The sequence below is a fragment of the Lotus japonicus genome, chromosome 4 (assembly GCF_012489685.1).
Source record: "Lotus japonicus ecotype B-129 chromosome 4, LjGifu_v1.2".
Lineage (NCBI taxonomy): Eukaryota > Viridiplantae > Streptophyta > Magnoliopsida > Fabales > Fabaceae > Lotus > Lotus japonicus.
The window spans coordinates 72,980,315-73,003,224 of record NC_080044.1 but is presented as its reverse complement, the minus strand read 5'-3'; the positions used below and the strand labels follow the sequence as shown (position 1 = coordinate 73,003,224).

The 22,910-nt window shown below is 35.9% G+C and overlaps 4 protein-coding genes across 8 annotated transcripts; 3 read left to right on the top strand and 1 right to left on the bottom strand.

Annotated features, from left to right (window-relative positions):
• The first annotated feature begins 4,655 nt into the window (after positions 1–4,655).
• Positions 4,656–7,418, top strand: LOC130716111 (glycine-rich RNA-binding protein 4, mitochondrial). 2 transcript variants are annotated; one of them, XR_009011873.1, is made up of 5 exons: positions 4,656–4,969; positions 6,123–6,191; positions 6,361–6,467; positions 6,558–6,726; positions 6,832–7,418. XR_009011873.1 is itself a non-coding variant. In XM_057566302.1 (5 exons), the coding sequence occupies exons 1-4, from the start codon at positions 4,786–4,788 to the stop codon at positions 6,642–6,644; spliced, it is 447 nt and encodes a 148-aa protein (XP_057422285.1). In that variant the 5' UTR covers positions 4,658–4,785; the 3' UTR covers positions 6,645–6,680; positions 6,832–7,418. The 2 variants fall into 2 exon arrangements, 1 of the variants encoding a protein (XP_057422285.1); XM_057566302.1 differs by having other exon boundaries at positions 4,658–4,969; positions 6,558–6,680.
• Positions 7,419–7,608: 190 nt separating this feature from the next.
• LOC130716109 (DUF21 domain-containing protein At4g14240-like) lies at positions 7,609–11,918 on the top strand. The gene is made up of 13 exons (XM_057566300.1): positions 7,609–7,992; positions 8,077–8,153; positions 8,268–8,351; positions 8,451–8,564; positions 8,983–9,066; positions 9,184–9,255; positions 9,711–9,778; positions 10,086–10,173; positions 10,275–10,348; positions 10,439–10,799; positions 10,903–10,949; positions 11,070–11,154; positions 11,555–11,918. The coding sequence occupies exons 1-13, from the start codon at positions 7,737–7,739 to the stop codon at positions 11,624–11,626; spliced, it is 1,482 nt and encodes a 493-aa protein (XP_057422283.1). The 5' UTR covers positions 7,609–7,736; the 3' UTR covers positions 11,627–11,918.
• A 2,016-nt stretch (positions 11,919–13,934) lies between these two features.
• LOC130716113 (small polypeptide DEVIL 21-like) lies at positions 13,935–14,488 on the bottom strand. The gene has a single exon (XM_057566307.1). The coding sequence runs from the start codon at positions 14,460–14,462 to the stop codon at positions 14,343–14,345; it is 120 nt and encodes a 39-aa protein (XP_057422290.1). The 5' UTR covers positions 14,463–14,488; the 3' UTR covers positions 13,935–14,342.
• A 4,708-nt stretch (positions 14,489–19,196) lies between these two features.
• On the top strand, positions 19,197–22,054 carry LOC130716112 (sphingosine kinase 1-like). 4 transcript variants are annotated; one of them, XR_009011874.1, is made up of 4 exons: positions 19,197–19,537; positions 19,831–19,902; positions 20,602–20,900; positions 21,349–22,054. XR_009011874.1 is itself a non-coding variant. In XM_057566304.1 (4 exons), exons 2-4 carry the CDS (start codon positions 19,872–19,874, stop codon positions 21,436–21,438), a joined length of 405 nt encoding a protein of 134 aa, XP_057422287.1. In that variant the 5' UTR covers positions 19,197–19,537; positions 19,831–19,871; the 3' UTR covers positions 21,439–22,054. The 4 variants fall into 4 exon arrangements, 3 of the variants coding, with proteins under 3 accessions (XP_057422287.1, XP_057422289.1, XP_057422288.1); XM_057566304.1 differs by having other exon boundaries at positions 19,831–19,898; positions 21,360–22,054; XM_057566306.1 differs by having other exon boundaries at positions 19,831–19,898.
• The last annotated feature ends 856 nt before the right edge of the window (positions 22,055–22,910 follow it).

The following is a 22,910-nucleotide window of genomic DNA, read 5'->3' as shown; positions in this document are numbered from 1 at the left end:
ATGAACATACAAAGCTAACATTTGCTTATAATAGTGATCGGATGGTGTATATGTTTTTTCTCTTCTTTCTATGCATAATTCTCTTCTTCCAATCTTTCGGGTATAGTTTTGTGAGGCTCCGGGGCGTATTGTTCATTAAGTGCACGAGTTAGATTGTTGGATGTGTTAATTTTGGGGTCAAAACCAGCAATTTTGATTTGCACCTGAGTTCACAAAAAACTCTTGCTTCAGGACAATGACTTTATCACGTCACAAATTTTCTTAACTACTCTTTTCAAACAAAAAAACCTCTACGTCGTCCCTTTAATATAATCAAGAATTCTCTTTAGCTATTGTGGGCTCAAGCCTTTGTAAAAGCCCAATGTAATTTTTTAAGATGCAATTGTTGTGGTAACTTAAGTCATATCAAGATGTGGTATCTAAAATTATGTGTACCAATAAAAAAACATACATGTGATTAATCAACATTCATTCATATATTTGTGTTAATATTTTCTTTTATAAATTTTAAATATTAATATTATTATCACTATTTTCTAAGTTATCATTCGCACAATTCTTCTCTTCATTTCCTTTGCGCCGGAACTTGCACCACCATTGTCTTCATTCGCCGGTCACGATCTCCAGATCTCCTTCGTCAATAAACCTCGACGATAAGAACCTTTTCGCTCTTCTTTTGTCGGCCACGATCTTTAAATCTTGCCCTCCCTTTCTATTTTCTTTCTCTTTCTACTGGGTATTGCACCCAAAAATATATTTTGGGCAGACAGAATTATATTCAAATTTGAATCAATTTTAACCACTCAATGTACATATGAATGGTCACAAACGTGCTGCAGGGATGTTCCATAGAGATGTGTTGGAGAGGTTCCAGCCTCCTCTAAAATGATCATGCCAATTCTGTTGTATTACAACCATTACTTTTACGATATATATCAGACAGAAAAAGGATCAACGGGTCTTCTGTTGATGACAATACAGAGAATAAGGTGTCTTATATATCAATTACTATCTATGTGATTCACATTATGCTGAGTGTATATACTAGATGACAACATACTATTCCTTGGCTTAACGTACTATGCGTAAATCATTTCATCTAATATTATGACATTTTTGTCCTTTGCCTTCCCTAAATAATATTTGAAAGTGATTTCTAGTTGAAGTCATATAATTAAGAAATTTTTAAATTTGGCTTACGCACTCGCTATTCGCTATTGTTGTTCAATAATGTTTGACAATGACACCCCAATAAAATTGTACACACCTAAAATACTTTGTTAACATGTTAAATTTTTAATTATCATATTATTATTATATTCATCTCAAACACATGATAATATATATAACAGTCTAGTACTCTTATAACATTATATCATTAACATATCTTATGATATCCTGATGACAATTAATTAAACGGGCTCTAAACACATTGGGAAAGTGAGGGCATATAACTAGATGGACTGTGCAAGATTGAGAACCGAGTGTTGAATGATGAAGAGACGGTGCCGTCACTTTTGTAGCTTGAGGACAATTAATGGACACTTACATACACTCCTTCTCTTGACATGACTCTCTACCCTCTTCTATTCATTCACCAACTATCAACAACATGCTGCACGTGTGCATGCATGCCAAGACAAAACCGTCAAAAAAGTATTGTAAGAGCTGCCAATATTTTTTTGTTATCAATGGTCTTGCTCATAGTCAACACAAACTTATTATTCTTTTATAGCTTAGTCCCAAGTTGAAGTTTTTGTTTCCTTCTTATCCATCTCCATCTTTCTCTTAACACGTAACTCTACCCAATTCGTACCTTCGTGGAACTTGTCTATTTAATTTCTTCATCAGTCAACAATTAATTAATTGTCTGTTCCCTGCTCCTACTTTGTTTTGTTCTTGCCCAAGTTAATTTTGTATAGCATCTTATCGCTATGTCTTCTTCATAGCGTATGGAGGAGTGGGTGATTGTTATGCTGCTTTACAACTAAGAAACGCGTGGCCATAGCCTGGGGATTAATTCAACGTGAGAGGGAGACACGGTTTTGGAGGTTGCACATTCGAATCTTCAACTAACCAAATCACTATTTTATGTACAACCTTATGGAGTATATTTGTTACGTCAATCTTTTCGATCACCAGATAAAATGTTTGTCATGTTATCTTAGGTAGATCCTTTTCTAGATATGTCTTAATATTACTTAGATCCTTCTCATTGTGGAGGTTGGATTTCCTTGCGAATCCTATCTAATTATGAACCGTCCTCGTATTTCCTAACTAGCTTTGGCTTAGATTTGTGTTTGTCAATATATAATTAAAACGTGAAAACGATGAAGATACATAGGCAAATTAATTAAACTATATAATTGTTCATGTCTTTCTTTTATTTTCCAGCTAATATTAAATTTTATTTCAATCAGTCCAGTCCAGAAAGATGTGATTTAATAACGTCCTCAGCAGTCCAAAAGTTCCACAGCTAAGTGGATATACCACATTAACCAGTTGAGACGACCAAAATCAAGATTTATCTCTCAATCAGACCGACACATTTATGAGATTACTGCAAGATTTCCTAAAGGCAATTCTCATTTAAGAAGTCATATACAAATCAAAGATTTCATTTAGACCTAGGTGAGTGGATATACCACGTACACCTATAAATACAAGATTGATTAATGTTCATTTACATAAATATTACGCCTATTAATTCATAGTTCATCTATGACTTTAACCTCTCTCTCTATACTTTTGTACTGATTTGAACGTTAAGAATGTTTTTGTATGAACCTTTCATTCCATATCATTAATATCGTCACACCATATTCATCTAGGTTGCTGTGTACCATTATTGAAGATTGAGAGCTTCCACCGGCTCAAATTCTGGGGAAACAAATATATAGGTAAATATTAACTAGCATCCTTAAAATATTTATTAGGAATCTAAGGTAAAAAGATTAATTTTTATTAAAAGCAAAGCATTATTATGCTATAAAAAAAGCTTTTTTTTAGTCTATACTCTTAACCAATGGTCCTAATTAAGGGCACTCGTTAGTATCATCCTAATCATTATTTTGGAGACACATACACACTATGATATATTCCTTTTTGTAAGTTTAAATAGATCAGTTGTAAGATTTGTGAATCTTTGTCATGCTATAACTGCCGTTTAGATATGATTGGGGAAAGATTTTATGAGTTTCATTAATTTTGCTATCATCTTCAGCCGTCTGGCTGCGCATGTGAACTGATTAATTAAACGTTTGAATTCGATCTTTGTTCTTCAAAACGATATTCTCCACTCATATATACCCAAGAAATAAAGGGAGGAGAGGACGACTTTAAATAAAAATAAAATAGATAAAACATTTGTATAGTTTTAAATTATATTCCATTCCTTCGTGCTTGAAAGTAGATCTATCAAATTAAAATTTGTTATTGAAAGATTTTAACTATAGCATGGGATTCGAATCAAACGCTCCTTTGACTTTGAGAAAAAGAGAATATGGAAATGCATGTGAGAAAGTGAGAGGATTAGTACTTCTCAATCATCATATAATATGTCCATAGTTAACTAAAATCACTATTATGTAACTACTAGAATATAGAAAGAGATCAACGGGTGGTTAGTTTAACTGGTACATGCTTGATTCTTCTTAAGCAAGGTCTCGTGTTCGAGTCTTGTGAATGGAAAAAAAAACCCTGCTGGGAGAGTAAGCCTCACCATGATGTGGATGTTACCGACTTGAATAAGATTGCCTCCGAAGGAGGACATCTGTCCCAAACAAAAAAATATATATAGAAAGAGAAAAATCTTGATTAAGCCGGCTTGAGCAAATATTTCCTGCTCAAAGATGAAAAGTGGATGAAATTGTTATTAATAATAATTTATAGGGGAATTTTAAGCAAAAAGGAGTATTTTGGGTTTAAAAAAAGAAAAAAAAAAGTTAGAGAACAATTTTATACTTTCTGGGCCCATTTTACATCTGTGAATACACTAGTCGGCCATTTCAATCTGGCTCAAATAGATCATAACTGCAATTTGGCCCATTAATAGTCATGGGTCATATCCGTGAGCAGAGTCACTTGTTTTAACCATTTGACAAAAAAAAAAATTGGGCCCTTCACAAAGAGACCTAAGACAAGATTGAGTTGATTGAGGGAGGTCCATGATTTGATTCCTGTAGGGTGTAATTTATTTTTCCAATGTAAAAAAAAGACTTAATAACTTGATCCAAAAGAAAAGACTAAGTAACTAATAAGTAGATTCCGTTGGCTTAGAACCCTAAAAAGAACATATGTTATGAGGAAAGAGGCGACCTCTAAAGTAGTTGAGGCTCGATCGCCTTAATTACAATGAGTCTAATAGAGGGAATCATGATATTACATGCTTGTGGCGAGAATCATGCATTCTACATTTATGCCAGACATTAGATTAGAGGATCCTATTGACTAAGCAAACCACAAGCTCGTGCGGGGGGTGGGGGGGATTTTGGGTCGGGCCAGTCTCCAAGTCTAGTTATGAGCCAGCCAGCCAAAAATGGAATTTCCTTAGCAGTTCACAACCCTCCAAGGCTTAGAGCTACGAAGTCATGCCACAAAAGCCTTGCAATAGTTTTGGCATGTTCAGTCAACCGGGTCTTAAAATTGCGGTGAAGGCCCAGCCCGACGTATAGCCCACAACGGCCCAGGCCCAATACAAGAGATTATATTTTTTTGAAGTGGCATGTGTGTTCTATATTGTCTGTTCTGATACGCTTAATTGCTTATCATCATCACCTGGTTTGCATGTTTGGAAATCGAATGGCAAAACCGGTGGTGCTTTGTAGTACACCACCACAAATTGAATCGCTACGACGTTTTGGAATTTTGCCGCCACCAAATGCTCTTCGATTTCCATCGTTTTGCTGCAAAGCCAGCTCCGCCATCCAATGTAATAACATGAGTTCTTCAACCAGAATCTTTATCAAAGGTAATGTAACATTCTTCGCCCTAAATCCATTTCAAATTTCAATCAATAATGGGCCTCCTCCATTTTTTTGAATCCACCATCTGATAGGTTAGTCTTCAATTTAGATAGTTTTTGTTTGTTGAGAAGCTAAACCCTTGCCTAGTGAAATGATAGATAGCATGCTTGAATACTGAGTAGATAACTATGGAGAAGCATTGGAGTGCTGATTATTTATGTACTTTTTGTCTGTGAAATTGGGATTAAGCACATCAGAAGTGATATTATTATCTCTAAAATGAACAAATATGAGTACCTTGAATTATAGTTGATTGAGTTGAGTTGAGATTCTGATACATTTTAAATTTAATGAAGATGGGATGTAATCATATAACTTTAGTTTCTCATTTAATGATTTAAGAGACCAGGTGAAATTCCTCTAAAGTGAACTTCTTTATAAGATACACAAAGTTAGGGTGCATTCAATCTTATAATTTAGTGAGTAAGATGACCATGTACTTTTTATTCTATACTTCTATTATTAAGGATAGAATCGATAGATGCATCTTTACTTGGCAACTTTTGGATATACTCATTTTAGAGGAGTTTTTTTTTCCCAAGACAAATAAGTTTGCTTCAGAGAATTGTTATCCATGAAATAGTATTTCTTTGCTTAGGAGTTAGAACTTAGAAATGTGGGGATTATAAGGTCTTAGGCTCTCCTATACAACATCTATCTTTTGCGCTTTGGTTCTCCCTATGTTCTTATCAATTGGTATTAGAGCCTTCCTTCATGTCTCTCAGCTACAAACAAACAGTCGGGTGGTTAGCTAGCATTGTAGTGCTTGCTCAGGACTAGTCAAGGGCTAGTGAACACTGAACAGAGAACCTGCTTGGGTTCATGGTGGGATGTTACTATGTTAGGATCCACTTGTAAGCTATGGGAGTTGAGCCCCACATTGTAGCTTGTAAGTATGAGATTCCTCATTCGTGGTTTGGTTTATAAGGCCCTGGGCTCTCCAACCACAATAACTAGTTTTTGTGGCGCGGTTCAAACAAGGTTGTCATTAGTGTTATTGATTGATCCTGTTCTTGCAGTGTTTGTCTTAATAAGTTTTCCATTTCCATTTGCAGTGATAAGTCATTATATTGAAGTGTTCATGGTGGGCCAATGCAGGGCTTCCTCAATCAACCTCTGAAGGACGTTTAATGAAGGCGTTTTCAGAGTTCGGTGATGTTACACAAGGTAATAAATAACTCCTTTTTGGGCGTTGGTGTCTTTTATGGGCAGGCAAACTTTGGATTTAGCCTTAATTTCTGTGGGGTAATTGCTTTTCCATGAATGTGACTTCAATTTTATTGTAACCTTGAGTCTGTAAGGACCGTCAATTTTGGTTGTTTTTATCTTGTGGCAGTCAAGGTTCCAATAGATAAAGAATCAGGGCAATCTTTAGGATATGCATATATTGGGTTTGACAAGGAAGAGTCTGCGAAATCAGCTGTGAAAGAGATGAATGGAAAGGTGTGCATGACTTTTAAGAGCTTGAGTTTCCAACTATAAGAGGTATCTTACTACAATGTTGATGACCTTGGAGCTGGATTTATGGTGCAGTTTTTTGATGGGAGGTTTATTTATGTTACCACCGCAAAGCCTGTATCATCGAAAAGTCAGAAGAGGCCAACTGCCTACAAATTTTAATCACATGAGCTCTGTTTCTGTGGACCACATATTCATGTAAGAGGCAACTTAATTATGAATTTCTAACACTCCGGCAGTGCTGGTTGGTATCGGGGTTATTTTTTGTTACTTTTTTTTTTCACTCCCAATTAAACTAAATACAATTTGAATTTTCTGTTGCAATTCTGATTTTAACTCGTTCCTATAGGATTGGAGCTATAGGAAACTCTGAAGTGGAGGGAGACTCTCTAAAGACCAACAAAATGTGCTAGTAATAGGATTGGAGCTAAGTTGTAGAACACTTGTGGATTACTAATGCCTTAAAAGGCTGAAAGGGGTAACTGAAGTTGATTAGCATAATGGAAACTCAAGAAGGCAAAGTAGTTTTTCAAGAAAGGAGAAGTTAAAGGATGTTAATGCAGTTCTAGAGCATTGGTAATCTACAAGACAACTACAACAGCAGAGCGTGCTACCGTTGTTAATCCATTTGCACGCCAAATAAGAACTTCACAACTGATCAGTATTTCACCTGTTATGCCCTTTCTCTGTCTGATTAGTTTTTACTTTTTAACAATTCAGATTTTGTTTCTCTGAGAACTATAAAGCCCTGCTCTGCACAAATTTTGGTGGTTTGTATTGGAAAATAATCATTTATTTATAAGCTATTCTTAACCGCTTTTTAAAGTTAGCTCAAAACTAGCTTAAGCGATCCGCAGTTTCAAACACTAGCTTAAGCGCTTATAAAATAAGGTTAAATAAACTGTTTCAAACAAAATTTTAGTAAGAAGCGACATTGATTCTAAAATGTAAAAAACCATCACATCTATCTATTGAGATTTTTATTATTTTTTGGTCAACATTAAGAATTGAAAGTTGAATGAATTATGAGAGTTTGAAGAAATGAAGAATGAAGAAAAATACTGCACGCAAGTACATAATGAAGTAACCTACGAAGCCGAATCCGTTTTTTATAGTCCAGATCCACGTATGACGTGGCTCAGGATCACCGTCCGATCTCGATCACGTGACCCAACCCAACAACGATTCCCAGAATTATTAGCACGTGAGCGTGCAGATATCATCATAGGAACACAGTGAAGGAAGAAGAAGAAGATGATGAATGTGGTGAGTGCGTTGATGGTGACTCGGATGCTAACTCGGGATCACAACTCAGTCGATGATGTTATTCTCGGCAACGAAAGCATCCCCTTCGGAACGATTTCATGGTACGCATACGCCGGCATCTCATGTTTCCTGGTCCTGTTCGCCGGAATCATGTCCGGTCTCACCCTCGGTCTCATGTCTCTCAGCCTCGTCGACCTCGAGATTCTCGAACGCAGTGGTTCTCCCTCTGAGAAAAAACAAGCTGGTACAATCAACCCTTCATTCCTTTCATCAATCAATCATCTTCATCTTCCATTGCTAATTGCTTTTTGTGTATTATTCTACATAGCGATCATACTTCCGGTGGTTCAAAAACAACACCAGCTTCTTGTCACTCTGCTTCTCTGTAATGCTGTTGCAATGGAGGTAACAATGATTCAACTGCAATCAATCAATGCCCATTTTGATTTCATTTTGTCTACACTTCAAACTGATTCTAACTTTTTAACAGCTTTTGGCTTTCAAACTTGCAATCTGCAGGCTCTTCCGATATACCTTGATAAACTAGTCAATCAATTTGTTGCTATCATTCTCTCTGTTACTTTCGTGCTGTTTTTTGGGGAGGTATGTATGTCATTTTGCTATATTCATGGTTCAGTTGTTAATCCTCAACATTTGTACACTATGAAATATTATCAAACATAATTTGCTTATTTGATTCAGGTTATTCCACAATCAATTTGTAGCAGATATGGTCTTGCTGTTGGTGCCAACTTAGCATGGCTCGTGCGGATATTAATGGTTATTTGTTACCCTGTTTCTTATCCAGTTGGAAAGGTATAGTCTTCCTTAGAATTTTTTGATAGCCTATATAATCTGATATAATTGAGAAGAGGACAGTGGAATGAAAATTAATAGCATATCCTCACAAGATCTTTCTATGAGACATCAATATACAAAAATGTCATGTTGATTGTGATGCATGTAAGTGATTAAGGTCTTTATGAAGTTCTTTTGTGGAGGCCCTTCTTTCTAGTTTAAAAGAATGCTTTGATTTGTTAAGAATGAACCAAATGAGAAATATGATTTGCTTGTCTTTCAGGCTGAAAGCCTGGTCAACCTTTTAACAGTTATATTATAGCTCTTCACCCCTGAGAGTGTAGGGTTCCAGTTATTCTCATTTATAAATGATGGATTTTATTTTAATCATGATGCCAACAAGTGTTTTTTTTTTCCCTTCTAATATTTGTTCCAGGTTCTGGATTACCTATTGGGGCATAATGAGGCTTTATTTAGGCGAGCTCAGTTAAAAGTTCTTGTCTCCATTCACAGCCAGGAGGTATAAGTTAGTAATTATTTTTCAATTAACAGAATAAGTCATGTCAAGATTAGGAAATTACTCAACTATGTTTGTCTAGGTGTTCAATTCATAAACATTGAATTTGCTTGTTTTTAGGCTGGTAAAGGTGGTGAGCTTACACATGATGAGACGACAATTATCAGTGGAGCACTTGATTTGACTGAAAAGGTTAGTGCTGCTGCAGTTCCCCTGCAGCATTGAGTGTCAACCTATTTGTTTGTGTTCCATTTCATGCCAATCCAATACAATTTAAATTTATGACATTCAATCCAGAAGAACATGAAATTACCTATGTTTGTTTTATATATTGATAATGGTGGAAAGTGGAAATGTGTGAAGGTTACTTCATGGACCTGGTAACTCTGCTCTAGTGTCTTCTATATGGGGACGCTTGGAAGCGTCAATGTTGTGGGAGATGGAATATGGAACTATGATTTTTCAATAATTATTAATTAACTATGTACCACTCCATGTTGATGCAAATTTCACCATCCACTTCCAGACTTCCAGTGATCTTGTATTCCGTAAATGATACATTCTCTTGCATATTTAATGCTTTTTCTTCCAGATTGATAAATGAATTGCTTTAAATTTTTTGCATTTTAATTTGTATCTTTGAACAGACTGCAGAGGAAGCCATGACTCCTATTGAATCAACATTTTCTTTGGATGTTAATTCGAAATTGGATTGGTAAATTTTCTCAATTTCTTCATTAGTATTCTGTAGTGCATTGCATATAGGTGATTGAATTTATTTTCAAATTGACGAAGAATTCATGTGCTTCCTCTTTATGACTTCTTTTGTTGCTGAAGATCTATTTTCCACTTGCATCAATTACTAGAACATGTGGAAAATATATCTCAAGCTATTTCCCACAAACACAAAACTAGAAGTACCTACCTTTTCTTGCTTGTTGGAACTTGGGAGTAGAGTTCTTGGTTCGAAGATGCAGAGAGTATAGTCACTTATTTTTTATGTGTTTTCAATCTCAAATCAGGGAGGCAATGGGGAAAATTCTTGCTCGCGGACATAGCCGAGTTCCTGTCTATTCTGGAAACCCAAAGAATATTATTGGGCTTCTATTGGTGTGTGATTTTCCATATTTTCACTTAATTTACATTTTCGGATTTTCCATTTTATTACTCTATGGCTTCTTTCTTCCTCACATTATTTCTTTTTAAATTAGGTCAAAAGTCTTCTCACTGTTCGACCAGAAACAGAGACCCCTGTCAGTGCTGTATCCATCCGGAGAATTCCACGGTGTGCTTTTCTTCATTCATTTATTCTGTTGTCATTTCTTTCAAACAAGTTGGAAATATCTATAGTGTGTGTAATGGTTTATTTTTACAGGGTTCCATCAGATATGCCACTCTATGATATACTGAATGAGTTCCAAAAGGGCAGTAGTCACATGGCTGCTGTAGTTAAGGTTAAGGGAAAAGGCAAAGAAACTCCACAAATAATTGATGAAGAGAACAAAAGTACTGATGGAGATTCAATGTTGACGACTCCATTGCTACAAAAGCAGGACTTAAAATCAGGAAATGTTGTTGTTGACATTGACAAGCCTTCAAGGCTTCCCAGCAGTAATAAGCTAACTGGTCCGCAACATAGTGATGGCACAACAAATGGTCCCCCTGCAGAAAATATTGAAGACGGTGAAGTGATTGGTATTATCACTTTGGAAGATGTATTTGAAGAACTTCTGCAAGTAAATTTCTGTCTTATATATACCCCTATGTTCCCCCTCCTCCCGTGCCGTGCTTAATCTTTTGTTCACCCTTAAACTGATTATAACTGCTTCTTCAATGCAGGAAGAAATTGTGGACGAGACAGATGAATATGTTGATGTTCATAAGAGGTAATAAAGAGTACAATACTTGAGAACGAAGGGTGACAATACTTTGAGAAATTAAATTGGAGAGGTGGATCAAACTGCTGCGAATCTGAATTTTAATCTTACGTAAATTTTATTTTGCAGAATACGTGTTGCTGCAGCTGCAGCTGCTTCCTCAGTGGCGCGAGCTCCATCAATGCGAAGGATGACTGGCCAGAAGGGTGCTGCTGTAAGTGATTTACTTTGACACTTTTTCTTGTCTACAAATTAGACTAATATAAAAATCCCTTCAAGCCATGACCTTAAACTTATACAGTCATACAATGCAAATCATCTAGAATGACATCAGAAATAGAGTAATATACCACGCAGCTGCAGCAAAAGGTTGTCTCTGCATGGTCTATTACTCTATTTCTGATGTCATTCTAGATGATTTGCATTGGATTGTATGACTGTATAAGTTTAAGGCCATGGCTTGAAGGGATCTTTATATTAGTCTGATTTGTATCTCTTCTTGCGTTAATAGCTTCTCAAGTCTAAAGTAGGACAACAAATTTTCAGAATTGTTTTGTATCTCTGCATGAATGCTTATTATCTGTTTTTTTCTTGTCCCGTTTTTAATTATGCAGGGAGGCCAGAGTAAGCCGGCGCAATCTCCAAAGAAATCCGCAGGGGAAAATGGAGTGAATCCTACAAGATAACAAGGCACCTTGTGTGTACATTTCGTGATAATGTCTATAATATTGAGGGTTTTCCTTCTTCTGAGTCTGGCTGTCTGCAATATGATGCTGAAATAGAAGCCTGGGAGTATGATGCAGAAATAGAAGCCTGGGAGTGGTTTAGTGTTTGATTTACACCATTCTAAGTTCAAAACGTCAAAGGAGCCATCAAGCACACTTGGTCATTTTGTCTTAATATGTAGTATTAATTTTTTTTGGTGACCCATTATGTATTATTATTTATTTAATTAATTATATTCCTATTTATAAGTCATTTTAGAAGTTTTTCATATCACTTAGTAGTAACTTTCATATTGATCAACCTCTTGAGGGGATGAGTTTTCTGTTGTTGGCTGATGCCATGGGAGTTGCCTCAGTGAGGCCTTAGTTTTCTTTTCTTTTCATGACATGTACCAAAAAAAAAAAACTTTCATATAATGAAGCATTAAATGTTTTTTTTTCCAAGTTTGTCATTCATATTTTATTTTATGCTCTGTATATAATTATCTAACACTCACCAATAAAATTCTTCAATTTTTCAAGAAGGGTTTTTTTTTTTTTGTGTAGCAATAAGGGTTATTTAGGATAGTTAAAATATTTTTTTACTAAATTTTAGACTTAAACTTAATTCGAACTACTTTTCTTAATCCATATGAATTATTGAAAGCGGCTTATAAATAATTAGGAACGGACAAAGTATAGCTTTCCTTTCTGAAAGGTCCTAAACATATTAGTATTCTTGGAGGAAGCTTTTTGAATTAATTATTGCAAGCATTTTTCCCCATTTTAATGTTTAACTTCTAATTATTATGTTCATGTTTAGATACCTATTGAAAAATGGTGAACTGAACTAATTTTTCTTAATTTTTATAAATGTCTGGCATGATTTTAATCTCACAATTATTTTTCACCGTGTATTCAGAGATGTACTACAACGATATGTGTGTCAAACGTAACTATTCAAATGTACACCTATAATTCTTCATTATTGTTGTATATTATCTTGGCCTATAATTCTCCACTATTTCTATTTATGTATATTTATCATCGCCTTAGCTTATGGCTTATGCTAGACACCCTTCTTAGCAAAACATAAGCCAATTCAAAAAAAAAAGCTTTAGAAAAGGGTGAAGAGTAATAGCACAAAGGGAACTTTAGAAAATCTCTCACTCAGTATATGGGTTTGTTCTTTCATGTTATCTTCATGTAGTTCATTCTCAACTAATGAGATTCAAAACTCACATTTACATTCCCAACAAGATTTTATTAGTGACAACGATCATGCATAAGTGGATGACGCCCAATGATCATGCTAAGAGAGAGTAAAAGAAGATTAAAACAAAATCCTACTATCAGCATGTTTATCAACAACTGAAGCCATTCTGTGTTCCTTCACAGCTTAGCTAGTGAAGTAACATTCTAGACCCAAAAAGAAGAAAACATGAAAATTAAGCAACTATTAACAGCATGCCGCGAGGTCAAGGTTTTGAAGGTTTCCGAAACCGCAACGAGACGGTGATTTTGGCCGCGTCCGCAATTTAAAACCTTGCACAACAGAGTAATTGGTGAAGATCTTATGGCAGAGTACTCTGTCTCTGCACTATCATCATATCATCTAAAATCTATGATCATCACAACGTAGAAGAAACACCGTGCACCTCCATATGATATAAAATCTAGTCTTCTGCTCCCGCAAGTGCCTTGAACAACGTTGCATAAGTAACTGAGGCTTTGGAATTCTCATTGATAAGGATTGTGTTGCCATAATGCTTTTCTTTTATAGTTCTTGCCTTGTAGAACAACAATAACTTGCTTCTTCTATATATATAGAAAGAACTCAATGAAGAATGTGAAAGACGCGTAGCAGGTGACATTGTGGGCCCTGAATGGAAACAAAGATGACAAAGCAGTCTATGTCACACTGTCTCCCTGCCAAATCACCAACCAAGAATTACTACAACTCATCCTGATAGGAGTGGCCAACCCTGTCTGTTCTGACCAAAATGATCGGTTTACATACGCATAGTGTAGACACTCGACAAACATTCGGAATAAGAAATTAAGAGAAAAAAGAGAAATAATAAATTCGATATACAGTATAAAAATGAGATAAAGAGAAAAATGAGGCGTCTGAAGCTGAGTATCTATACTCTTGGATGTGTAAGTATATAAATGATACATATCTGCCTTATGTACTGTAGTAGGGTACGTATTTTATATTGTGAAAACAATTGTATCTATTTGTGCCTCAATTTCAGGATTCTTTTTATAGATTTTCTATAAATATTATCTTTTATCATATAGCTACCAACCACATAGTCCAGCTAGGACTTTTGACCATGTGATGGAGAGCAATCTTAACATAAGTCAGTGGAAATTATCAGCTTAACATGTACTAGTGAAAATTGAAAATCATACTGTTGTATTTACTAAGTATGTGACCAAATCAGTGATTGATAATTTCTAGAAGTGTCAGATTCTAATCATACATGTAAAAGCTATACAAAGGAAAGTAATTTCTGATTATTGTTAACATTCCTGTGATCCTGTCTAATTAGTAACATAAGACAGTGCAAAAGAAAGGAATTACACCAAACACAACACAAGTTCATTAAATGCTGATGTGCAATGGTCAAAGCCAATAAGCTACATGATGATACCTCAAACTCAAAAAGGTACAACAAAATAAGTGTTTCTGCTAAGAGTACTTGTGCCAATTTAGAAGCATAGTGATACACACCCTCATGATGTAAAGCTTCCCCCTTTGTTGTCTTACCATTCTCCTCAACTTGGAAAATCTCCTACCCATTCTTCCCATTTTGAGTCTCTGATTGCTGATGGATATTTAGGCACACAATTTATTGAAGATTCAAATCTGACCTGGTAGGGGACTAATGTACTAATTGGATCCACGTGTAGAGTTGCATGGCCTCATCATAAGGCTCCACTTGTACTTGAATTTCACATCAACAGCACGTGCCTTTCCTTTCCAAATTCAACTCAGACGCTTAGTTTTAGACTTTTAGTTTAAATCATGCCTGCCATAAGTGATTGTCGCTTCTCTGAAAGCGATTAGCAAGTACAAAAACACCAGCCTTATCTTAAATAGTACCTAAAGCTCAATTATCTTATCCTATCAAATAGAGGGTCCTCTCTAACTTTCTTGATCACCAAGCAGTTCAAATCAGATAAAAGAGACACACACAAGTGAAGTGAGGGATTGGGGATGAAGCCAACAAAATAAACCAGAAGTTCAACATCACATCTCTCTTGGGCCACTTTGAAGAGATTACTTGTTCTAACTTAAAAGGGGTCAAGCATGTGACTTACAAACTTGTCAGATAATGTCTCAATAAAGGCAAAACGCCGGTGTTATGAAGCTTGCGCTATGATTGGGTACAAAGAGGGGGGTCGAACTCACTTTGTAAATCTAACATAAACAATTTTACTTTACACTTTTTACAAGAGACTGATTCAACGGGCCACAACTTAAACCTGCAACCTCAAAGTCACATGACATGAACCTTACTGTTGCGCCGAGACTTGCCTTCTTAAATCATGTCTTTAGAAAGAAAAAAAAAAATTGGCATCAAAAGGTTTCTACAGTTCTAATCTTATCTTTAATTTGGAAAAGTATCAAAGATAAGATTCTTAGCAAATATAATTAATCTTTGTGGACCAAAAGGAAATTTCAATCACTAATAGAACTAGTTGTGGAAGTGTGAGGATAATCAAGCTGGGGACATGTCATTTCAAGTGTTGGGATTTTGTTCTGTTTTTAGTCTGAAATGGGAAAAAAATGAAAGTTCCAGGCTGGTGAGTAGTCCTACTGTGACTAACATCTGTTGGATTTATGTGAAGAACAGTGATGGAATAAGTTAGTTGATCTGTGTAGTTCAGGATGTGACTAACTGAGACTGCACAGGACCAGTGTGGCAACATTCCTTTTAGGGAAACATCATGGAAAAATATTCAATTATGGAGTGCTTCTTATCATGAAATATGAGGTCCATTTTCAAAATGGAACCCAGAAGATGAAAAATCAGAACTGAATTATTAGCAGAAATAGGGGGTTTATTAGATGTACCGGTTAAAGTTAGGGACAAAGCAACAACAGCTTTAAAGTTTTCAATATAAAGGTAAACAGTTCCTGTTGTTGCTGGGAATAATGCTAAAGGAAAAAGATGAAAATTGATGCATGTTGCCATGATCATGATATTAATTGTAGTTCATGTGATTAAGCAAATGGATATTGAGAGTTCCTGATTGTGCAGGGTGAAATTCATGAAAATAATGTATTATGCAAGAGGCTGCATTTCATTGCAATTGGGGGCCGCTTTTGGAATGATGTGAATGATTATGACTTTATGAGTTTACCAGCAATCACATTATTTTTTCAATAGTGACAATCACTACTAGAAAAAGTATATTTCACATCGAGGTTTTCACATCGGTTGATGTCATAACCGATGTGAAAGGCAACGCGGTGGCAGTTTTGAAATTATGGTGAACTTTCTGAGACTTTTCACATCGGTTGGGATTAGGCCCGATGGGAAAAGTCATTTATTACATCGGTTTCTATATAACCCGATGTAAAAGGTCTAGGCGGTGGCAATTTTGAAATTTTAGTGAAGTACCTTTTCACATCAGTTGGGATTATGCCCGATGTGAAAAGTCTCTCACACAACAAAACCCCAACACGCACAAATCTCAGTTCACCAAAACCCCAACACGCACAAGTCTCTCGCCGCCGCAAGCAACTCAGTCTCTCGCCGCCGCTATGGTCGTTGCTCGCCGCCGCTCTACTCGTGACTGGCCGCCGCTCCTGCTCGTGGCTCTTGATTCGCCGCCACTCCTGCTTCGTGGGTTTTGCCGATTAAGGAAGAAGATGGAAACCTAGCTTATGGGTTTTTCCGATTCAGGAAGAAGATGGAAAACTAAGTTTGCTACAAGGTAAGTTTGCTGGAATTTGGGCTTCTCTGTAATCAGTTAACTACGTCCCTGCTTTAAGCTAATTTTCGTTGTTATGAGGTAAGTGTATATTTTATGTCGCTTTTGTTATATATTTATGTCCTATTACCCTGAAATGTTTAATTTTCTTTGTTGATTGTTTTCAATTTTTTTGATATAGAGCTATGGAGATTTATCAATTGGCTGAGGGTAGTAAAAAAAGGGCTGAATTGGTTCGTCCCAAAGTAAGTGTAGGGTAGATTATGGTTGCGTCTTGTTGTTGTTGTGTTGATATATATTAAGTGTATAAACATCGAATTCATTTGTAGGCAAGGTTGCAGCCTAATGGGAATGATTGTGGATATTATGTGATGAAGAATATGCTTGACATTGTCTCTGCTAATATTACTAAGTCTTGGAATGAGGTATTTTAATTTTATGATAAGTTAAATGTTTGTCTCTTAATTAGTTTGTCTCACTGTTTGAGTTCTTCATCAAAATGTCACAAACCTTGTATTTTAACCCATTATACAAATTGTAGGTATTCAATGATCCAACGGCATTAACAGAAGAAGAGTTGTATGATTTGCGATACAGTTGGGCAACTTGTTTTCTAGAGTTGATTAAACCTTAGAACTTATCAGGTTTATGCCTAAACTGTCTGAAAAACCTTAGCTCTCTTTGTATTGTGCTTTTTTCTGCACCTGCATTTGTCTTTGCTGCACTTGATGCGTGCGTACGTACCTTGTTATACTCTAGTTTTTTATTCTCTTTTGTCTTTGTTTTGGCTATATGTTGCTTGTTGAGTTTGTTTAGCTGATATACTGATCATATCATTAGTTTGTTTATGCTAGATTGATTGAATTGCTGGGAATTTTGCTGATATGGACAGTAGATTGGTGGAGAGATGATTGAATGGATTCATATGAGGCACTTTTTTTGCTGAATTGCGTGGCTCAGAATTTCAAGTGGTAGTGAATCTCTTTTTGTTGTATTGGTGGTCTTGGAGGCTTGGTAAAATTTGGGATAGGCAGTAACATTTGGGCAGTTTGTTGCCTTTGGATTAGTAGCTTTAGAGTTCTTACTATCTTATTGCTTTAGTAGTTCGAGACTTTACTACCTTAGTCTTTTCTTTAGCTTAGCTAGTTTATCTTTAGCTTAGCTAGTTTTGGTTACTTTGTATTTTGGCTTTGGACCGTTTCCTTGGTTTTTTCCAAAAAATATTTGGCAATGCATGATCAATTATTAATGATCAATGAATATTCAGCTCAAATTACTGTAAAAAAACTGAAAAAAAAGGAAAAAAAAGGACATTTCACCTCGGTTAGAAAATCAGCTGATGTAAAATATGTATATAAAAAAAAAAAAGAGAGTATTCACATCGGTTGCGAAAAGAACCGATGTGAAATGTCTAACTTTCCACATCGGTTATTTCCTACCAACCGATGTGAAATGTATACTTTTCACATCGGTTATTTGATTCGCCCGATGTGAAAAATTACTTTTCACATCGGTTGTACAACCGATGTGAAAAGGTGGTGACATACTATATCACCCTTACTTACATCGGTTATGAACCGATGTAAAAAGTGATTTTGACCCGATGTTAAAAGTAGTTTTTCTAGTAGTGAATTTCCTACATTTGCAATTATTTTATGACAATTCTTATCAATGCTAAATTGAGAATTTTGATGGTACATCCACATTTTATGATATCCACATATATAGTTGGAAAACCTTGTACAAGACACGGATGGCTTTTTCAAGGTTTTTTTTTCCACAATTATATTTACAAAAATAACAACTTACCAAATAAATATAATAAAAATATATTTTACAAAAGTGTGGTTTTTTTTTTTTCATGTGAATGCTGAGTAAGAGAGGTTTTGAATGGTGCTTGACTACTTAACACTACTCACTAAGCTTATTATTGCATTTTGTGTCTGATCGAGTATTATAGTATAACATCGCTATTTGACAACTGTACTCGCATTAATAATATAAGTCTTTCCAGCATGTTTTGTCCTCATCAATCACGTGTTTCCTGAAGAAAAAAAACTTTCTAATAAGTCACGCATCCCAATATTTTTCCGAGTCAAGCACACTTACCATTAGAGTTTTTATGAGTTGAGCTTCCCAAAAAGAAGATGCATCTCGTTTTTATGAGTAGCATCAATCAAATCTTATAAGTCATCATCAACGGTATAATCTCATACTTATACAGCCTCAAAATACCTCTTGTCACTACACCAGAAAAGGGCTTTTACAGCGCCCCTTTTACAGTGTTTCAGATGGCAGCCGCTGTAAAAACACAAACAATGAGCGGATGATAGGCTTTTACAGCGGTTGTTAAAACAAATCGCTGTAAATTTGTTCCCTATTAAGAGCGGTTCAGATCGCAGCCGCTGTAAAAACAAAAGCACGGAGCGGATGATAGGCTTTTACAACGGTTGTTCTAAGTAACCGCTTTAAAAGATTAAGAAATTAATAAATCTTGGATTTAATTGTTTCGTATGAGATTCGAACCCGGATACCTTAGGCTTTTGTTTTGATTTGTTAATATTTATCAATTGATTTGGTAAGATTGCAGAACCCACTAACTTTACCCAAATCCCCTTCTCAGTTTCGTTCCACTATATCTCGATCTGTTACCTCAGTCTCTCTCAACCGCTGTGCTCCTTCTCTCAACCCCTAAACCCCATCGTGTCGCCACCATCCCTGGCGCGCCGCTGCCGCTCTTGTTTTTCATCGTTCAACACTTTGGCTCAAGGTTCTTGGCCGCACGTACAACTGAGGTCAGTGGTTCTCCATCCTCGATCTGTTAACGCTGAGGAAGGCCAGCGACTCCAATTTCTTCTCTACGCCTTCCAAACGCATCCTTGCGAGAAGGCCTAGCCTCTTCATCCTCCTCCCCTGCACATTGGCCGCTCACGGTGGCGGAAGGTTAGGTTTGTTTGTCATATCACTTTTTAGTTCAAAAAGTAACAAACAACCCTTAAATTGGAGGAATTTAACACTGTGATTCTTCCCTGCTTATTTTTTGTGTTTGTACTGCAAGTTTTTCCTTATTCTGTTAGCCATATTCATGTCAATGATCCTATGTTGCATATTGGTTTCTTCTTCTTTTTTCTTTTTTTGTCTCAGACTCGGAGCTACATATGGTTCTGAGTTCTGATGATGCATTCACTCTTGCATAACTATTATATGATATCATTGAGGCTATTGTTATATTTCAGGTCTCATTGCAGATGACATTGAATCTAAAAAATATCGGTGGATGGGAAGTGCTCGTCTAGATTTTTATGTTAGTAAGCCCTTTTATAATGTTCACCACACATTTTATATTTATGCTTTTCTCTTACTAATATGTGCGTCTCTTAAATGGATTAGTGTTATAATATCATGTTAGCACTTGTGTTGAGGGCAAGAATATAAACCGTAAAAAGATTTAATCATTGAATTGCAATTTGCAAGTTATCTATTTTATTCGCGGGTATTTTTACAATATGACTTTCTGTAGAATGCTTTCAAGTACGTAGTTTACAAAATCTCACTTTTGATATCTAGCACTAGAATCAGATATAAACTAATAGCAAAACGCACTTGATGAACCAGTCTAGTCCACTGGTAATTCTTTCTCCCCTCTCTTTTGTTTTTATCAGTTTCCTGCAAGTTTCTGTCTACTTTGATTTTATTAGGGTCCATTTTGTTTGTGTATGACTCTGAGGAAAGTTCCAAATATAAAGAGAAATGCATCACGGCTAAGGACACTTGCCTTTGTTTTTAGGAGAATATTTCTTACTTAAAGTTAAATTTCTATTTTGTGTAATTCTGTTTTGAAGGGTTATTCTGACCTCTATATGTTATTGTAACATAAATGACCTTCTGGTGGGGAACTTGACTGTAAGATGTAACATAAACTTGTATTGCAATTGCCAATTAGTATAATTTCTAAGTGCAAGACGTTAATCATCAATATTTATTTTTTCACCGCTTTCCTGCTTTAGGGTCTCTGTCGATTAATAAATCTGAGGCAATACAATGGATGTGTTTCTTTCGTGCCTGCACCTGGGTTTGAGGATTATGGGGAGCCAACTACTTACCCTGGAAAACCTACCAGCAAAGGTGACAGCAGTGATCCCAGTGAAGTGGAGCCCGTTAATTTGCAAAGACTTTGTTATACTTATCAAGGACCTGAAATAAACTTGGAAAATCTGAATTGGAGAGTTATAAATGGACCCTTTGTTTCTGTCTGGCTTCACAACCTTGGGGTGCAGAAGACACAATGGCAGCACCTGACGCAAAGGTCAGTTTTTGTTATTGAAGAATTTAATATTAAGCATATAATGTCTCTCACACTCTCCCCTGTATTTTGATAGTGCATTAGAGTTAAGTTGATGAAATGTGTATTACTCAACACAAATAACATACAATACAGCCATTTGCTGTCCCAAATACAAAAGTCTCCTGCTGAGAACTCTCTTTCCATAATTTACAAATAACAACTTATATAACAGTACTATGATCAGTTATTTTCGACAAACAACTGCCATTAAGTAGTTTCCTATGATCAAATATACTCCTAAAACAGAACTGTTAAACTGCCAGTGATCAAAATATTCATTCTCCTAAGTTCTCTCTTTTGAGTATAACCCTCCATGTGTGTGTGTGTTTGTGCTTGTGTTTTAGGACTAGTCACATTCATCTTGTTGATTTGCCAAATGCGTTTTTAACAAGTTTAACATTAATTATAGGTATATTTCAGGGCTAAGGTTATCTTTGGATTAAATGCTCTTGTGGGAAAACATGTAAATCTCAGTTCTGCTATTGGACCTTGGAGCTAAGTCAATGCTATCTCTTATATGTTACTGGCACAATAAGACTATAATTGATAATGATTATCTTTAGGCTCTCATCATCTTTATCACAAGGCACGTGTGCACTTGAAAATGATAAAATTTCTTCCCCAAATTTTATTTCTGATATGAATATTTGTAGATGGTACCGGATTAAGATTACTGTGAGATGGAAGGAAAGAACAGTGAAGATGGCTTTTTTTTTAATTCTTGCTAGAGTTGTTCAATGTGAAGGTAATTCATCTTAAGTTGGGGGAAGGTGTATTAATTTTCTCAATATTGTGATGAATTTTATAAACAGATTAGGTCACTTCAGATTGTGACAAGGAAAAATTACAAGAAAGATTAGCCAAGATTTCTGGGGGTGTTGCAGTGCTTAAGGTATGGATATTTAAGTTGACCTTGCTTGCTTAATTATGGGTTAGTTTCTTTTCTGTATTCCATATTCATTTTTTCTATTCTTTACAATAAAATACAAAATAGTTAGTAATTTTATGATTTAGAGATAGGTGAAGTTAAGGACGTGGTTGATATGCTTTAGAAATTGTTGATTTTATGGCTGAACTAGCATGGTAGGTGATGGCATATAGGAATAAAAGAAAAAGCCTTTTTATAGCGGTTCCGCAATAAACCGCTGTAATAGAGAGACTAATTACATCGGTTTCAGTTAGATAACCGCTGTTAAAGATGTGAACTTACCGCGGTTAATAGTATAAACCGCTGTAAATAAGGGATCTTCTACAGCGGTTTAAACCGCTGAAAGTCTTTTACAGCGGCGAGATCTACAGCGGTTCAAAACCGCTGTAAAAGGGCAAATTTAAGCGCTGTAAAAGCCATTTTTTGGCGTAGTGTGTTCTGGTGTGGAATACTGGAATCCACTCAGTCATGTGTTCCTTCGCCTAGAAGCCTCACCATGAGTCACTCCTTCTCTGTACATTTCTATTGCACCAACAATATAATCACTCCCTACCCTCGTCAGCCTCGAGTGTCACATGTCTCGAAATACCTCTTGTTCCGGTGTGGGGTCCACTCAGTCATGTGTTCCTTCGAGTATCACATGTTCGTCAGTTTCCGTTTAATTTGTCCTCAAACCACACCGTTATAGGAGATGTGAAGTTGACATTAATACTATTTGTAACATCTCGATATGATGATTAACCCACTGTAACGAAGAATATTCGGGTTCAAGTATTAGTTGGACCATTACCTTTTCAATTTTGGTCACAGTTTCTTTGGTCAAAATTTTAGTCACAATTGGACCCATTACCATGCTGCTGGCCATAGTTTATTTGGGTTTATTTTCTTGGCCTCGCATAGCTCTAGCCCAATGCAGTGTATGATTAAAGGAGACTAGAGACATGATGAGTAATATTATTGGAAAAACCTCAAAAAGAGAGAGAGAAAAAAAGAATTGGCGAAGAAATGTGAATTTACCAAACATGATCATAGACACAATATAA

Excerpts from the sequence above, each read along its gene's own strand:
- LOC130716111 (XM_057566302.1), top strand. The coding sequence starts at position 4,786 with ATGTTTGGAAATCGAATGGCAAAACCGGTGGTGCTTTGTAGTACACCA. Across the intron at positions 6,192-6,360 it reads GTTCGGTGATGTTACACAAG|TCAAGGTTCCAATAGATAAA; the intron begins GTAATAAATAAC and ends ATCTTGTGGCAG. Across the intron at positions 6,468-6,557 it reads TGAAAGAGATGAATGGAAAG|TTTTTTGATGGGAGGTTTAT; the intron begins GTGTGCATGACT and ends TTTATGGTGCAG.
- LOC130716112 (XM_057566304.1), top strand. The coding sequence starts at position 19,872 with ATGGGAAGTGCTCGTCTAGATTTTTAT. Across the intron at positions 19,899-20,601 it reads GTGCTCGTCTAGATTTTTAT|GGTCTCTGTCGATTAATAAA; the intron begins GTTAGTAAGCCC and ends TTCCTGCTTTAG. Across the intron at positions 20,901-21,359 it reads TGGCAGCACCTGACGCAAAG|GGCTAAGGTTATCTTTGGAT; the intron begins GTCAGTTTTTGT and ends GGTATATTTCAG.
- LOC130716113 (XM_057566307.1), bottom strand. The coding sequence starts at position 14,462 with ATGGGAAGAATGGGTAGGAGATTTTCCAAGTTGAGGAGAATGGTAAGA.
- LOC130716109 (XM_057566300.1), top strand. The coding sequence starts at position 7,737 with ATGATGAATGTGGTGAGTGCGTTGATGGTGACTCGGATGCTAACTCGG. Across the intron at positions 8,352-8,450 it reads TCGTGCTGTTTTTTGGGGAG|GTTATTCCACAATCAATTTG; the intron begins GTATGTATGTCA and ends TATTTGATTCAG. Across the intron at positions 9,067-9,183 it reads TCTCCATTCACAGCCAGGAG|GCTGGTAAAGGTGGTGAGCT; the intron begins GTATAAGTTAGT and ends GCTTGTTTTTAG.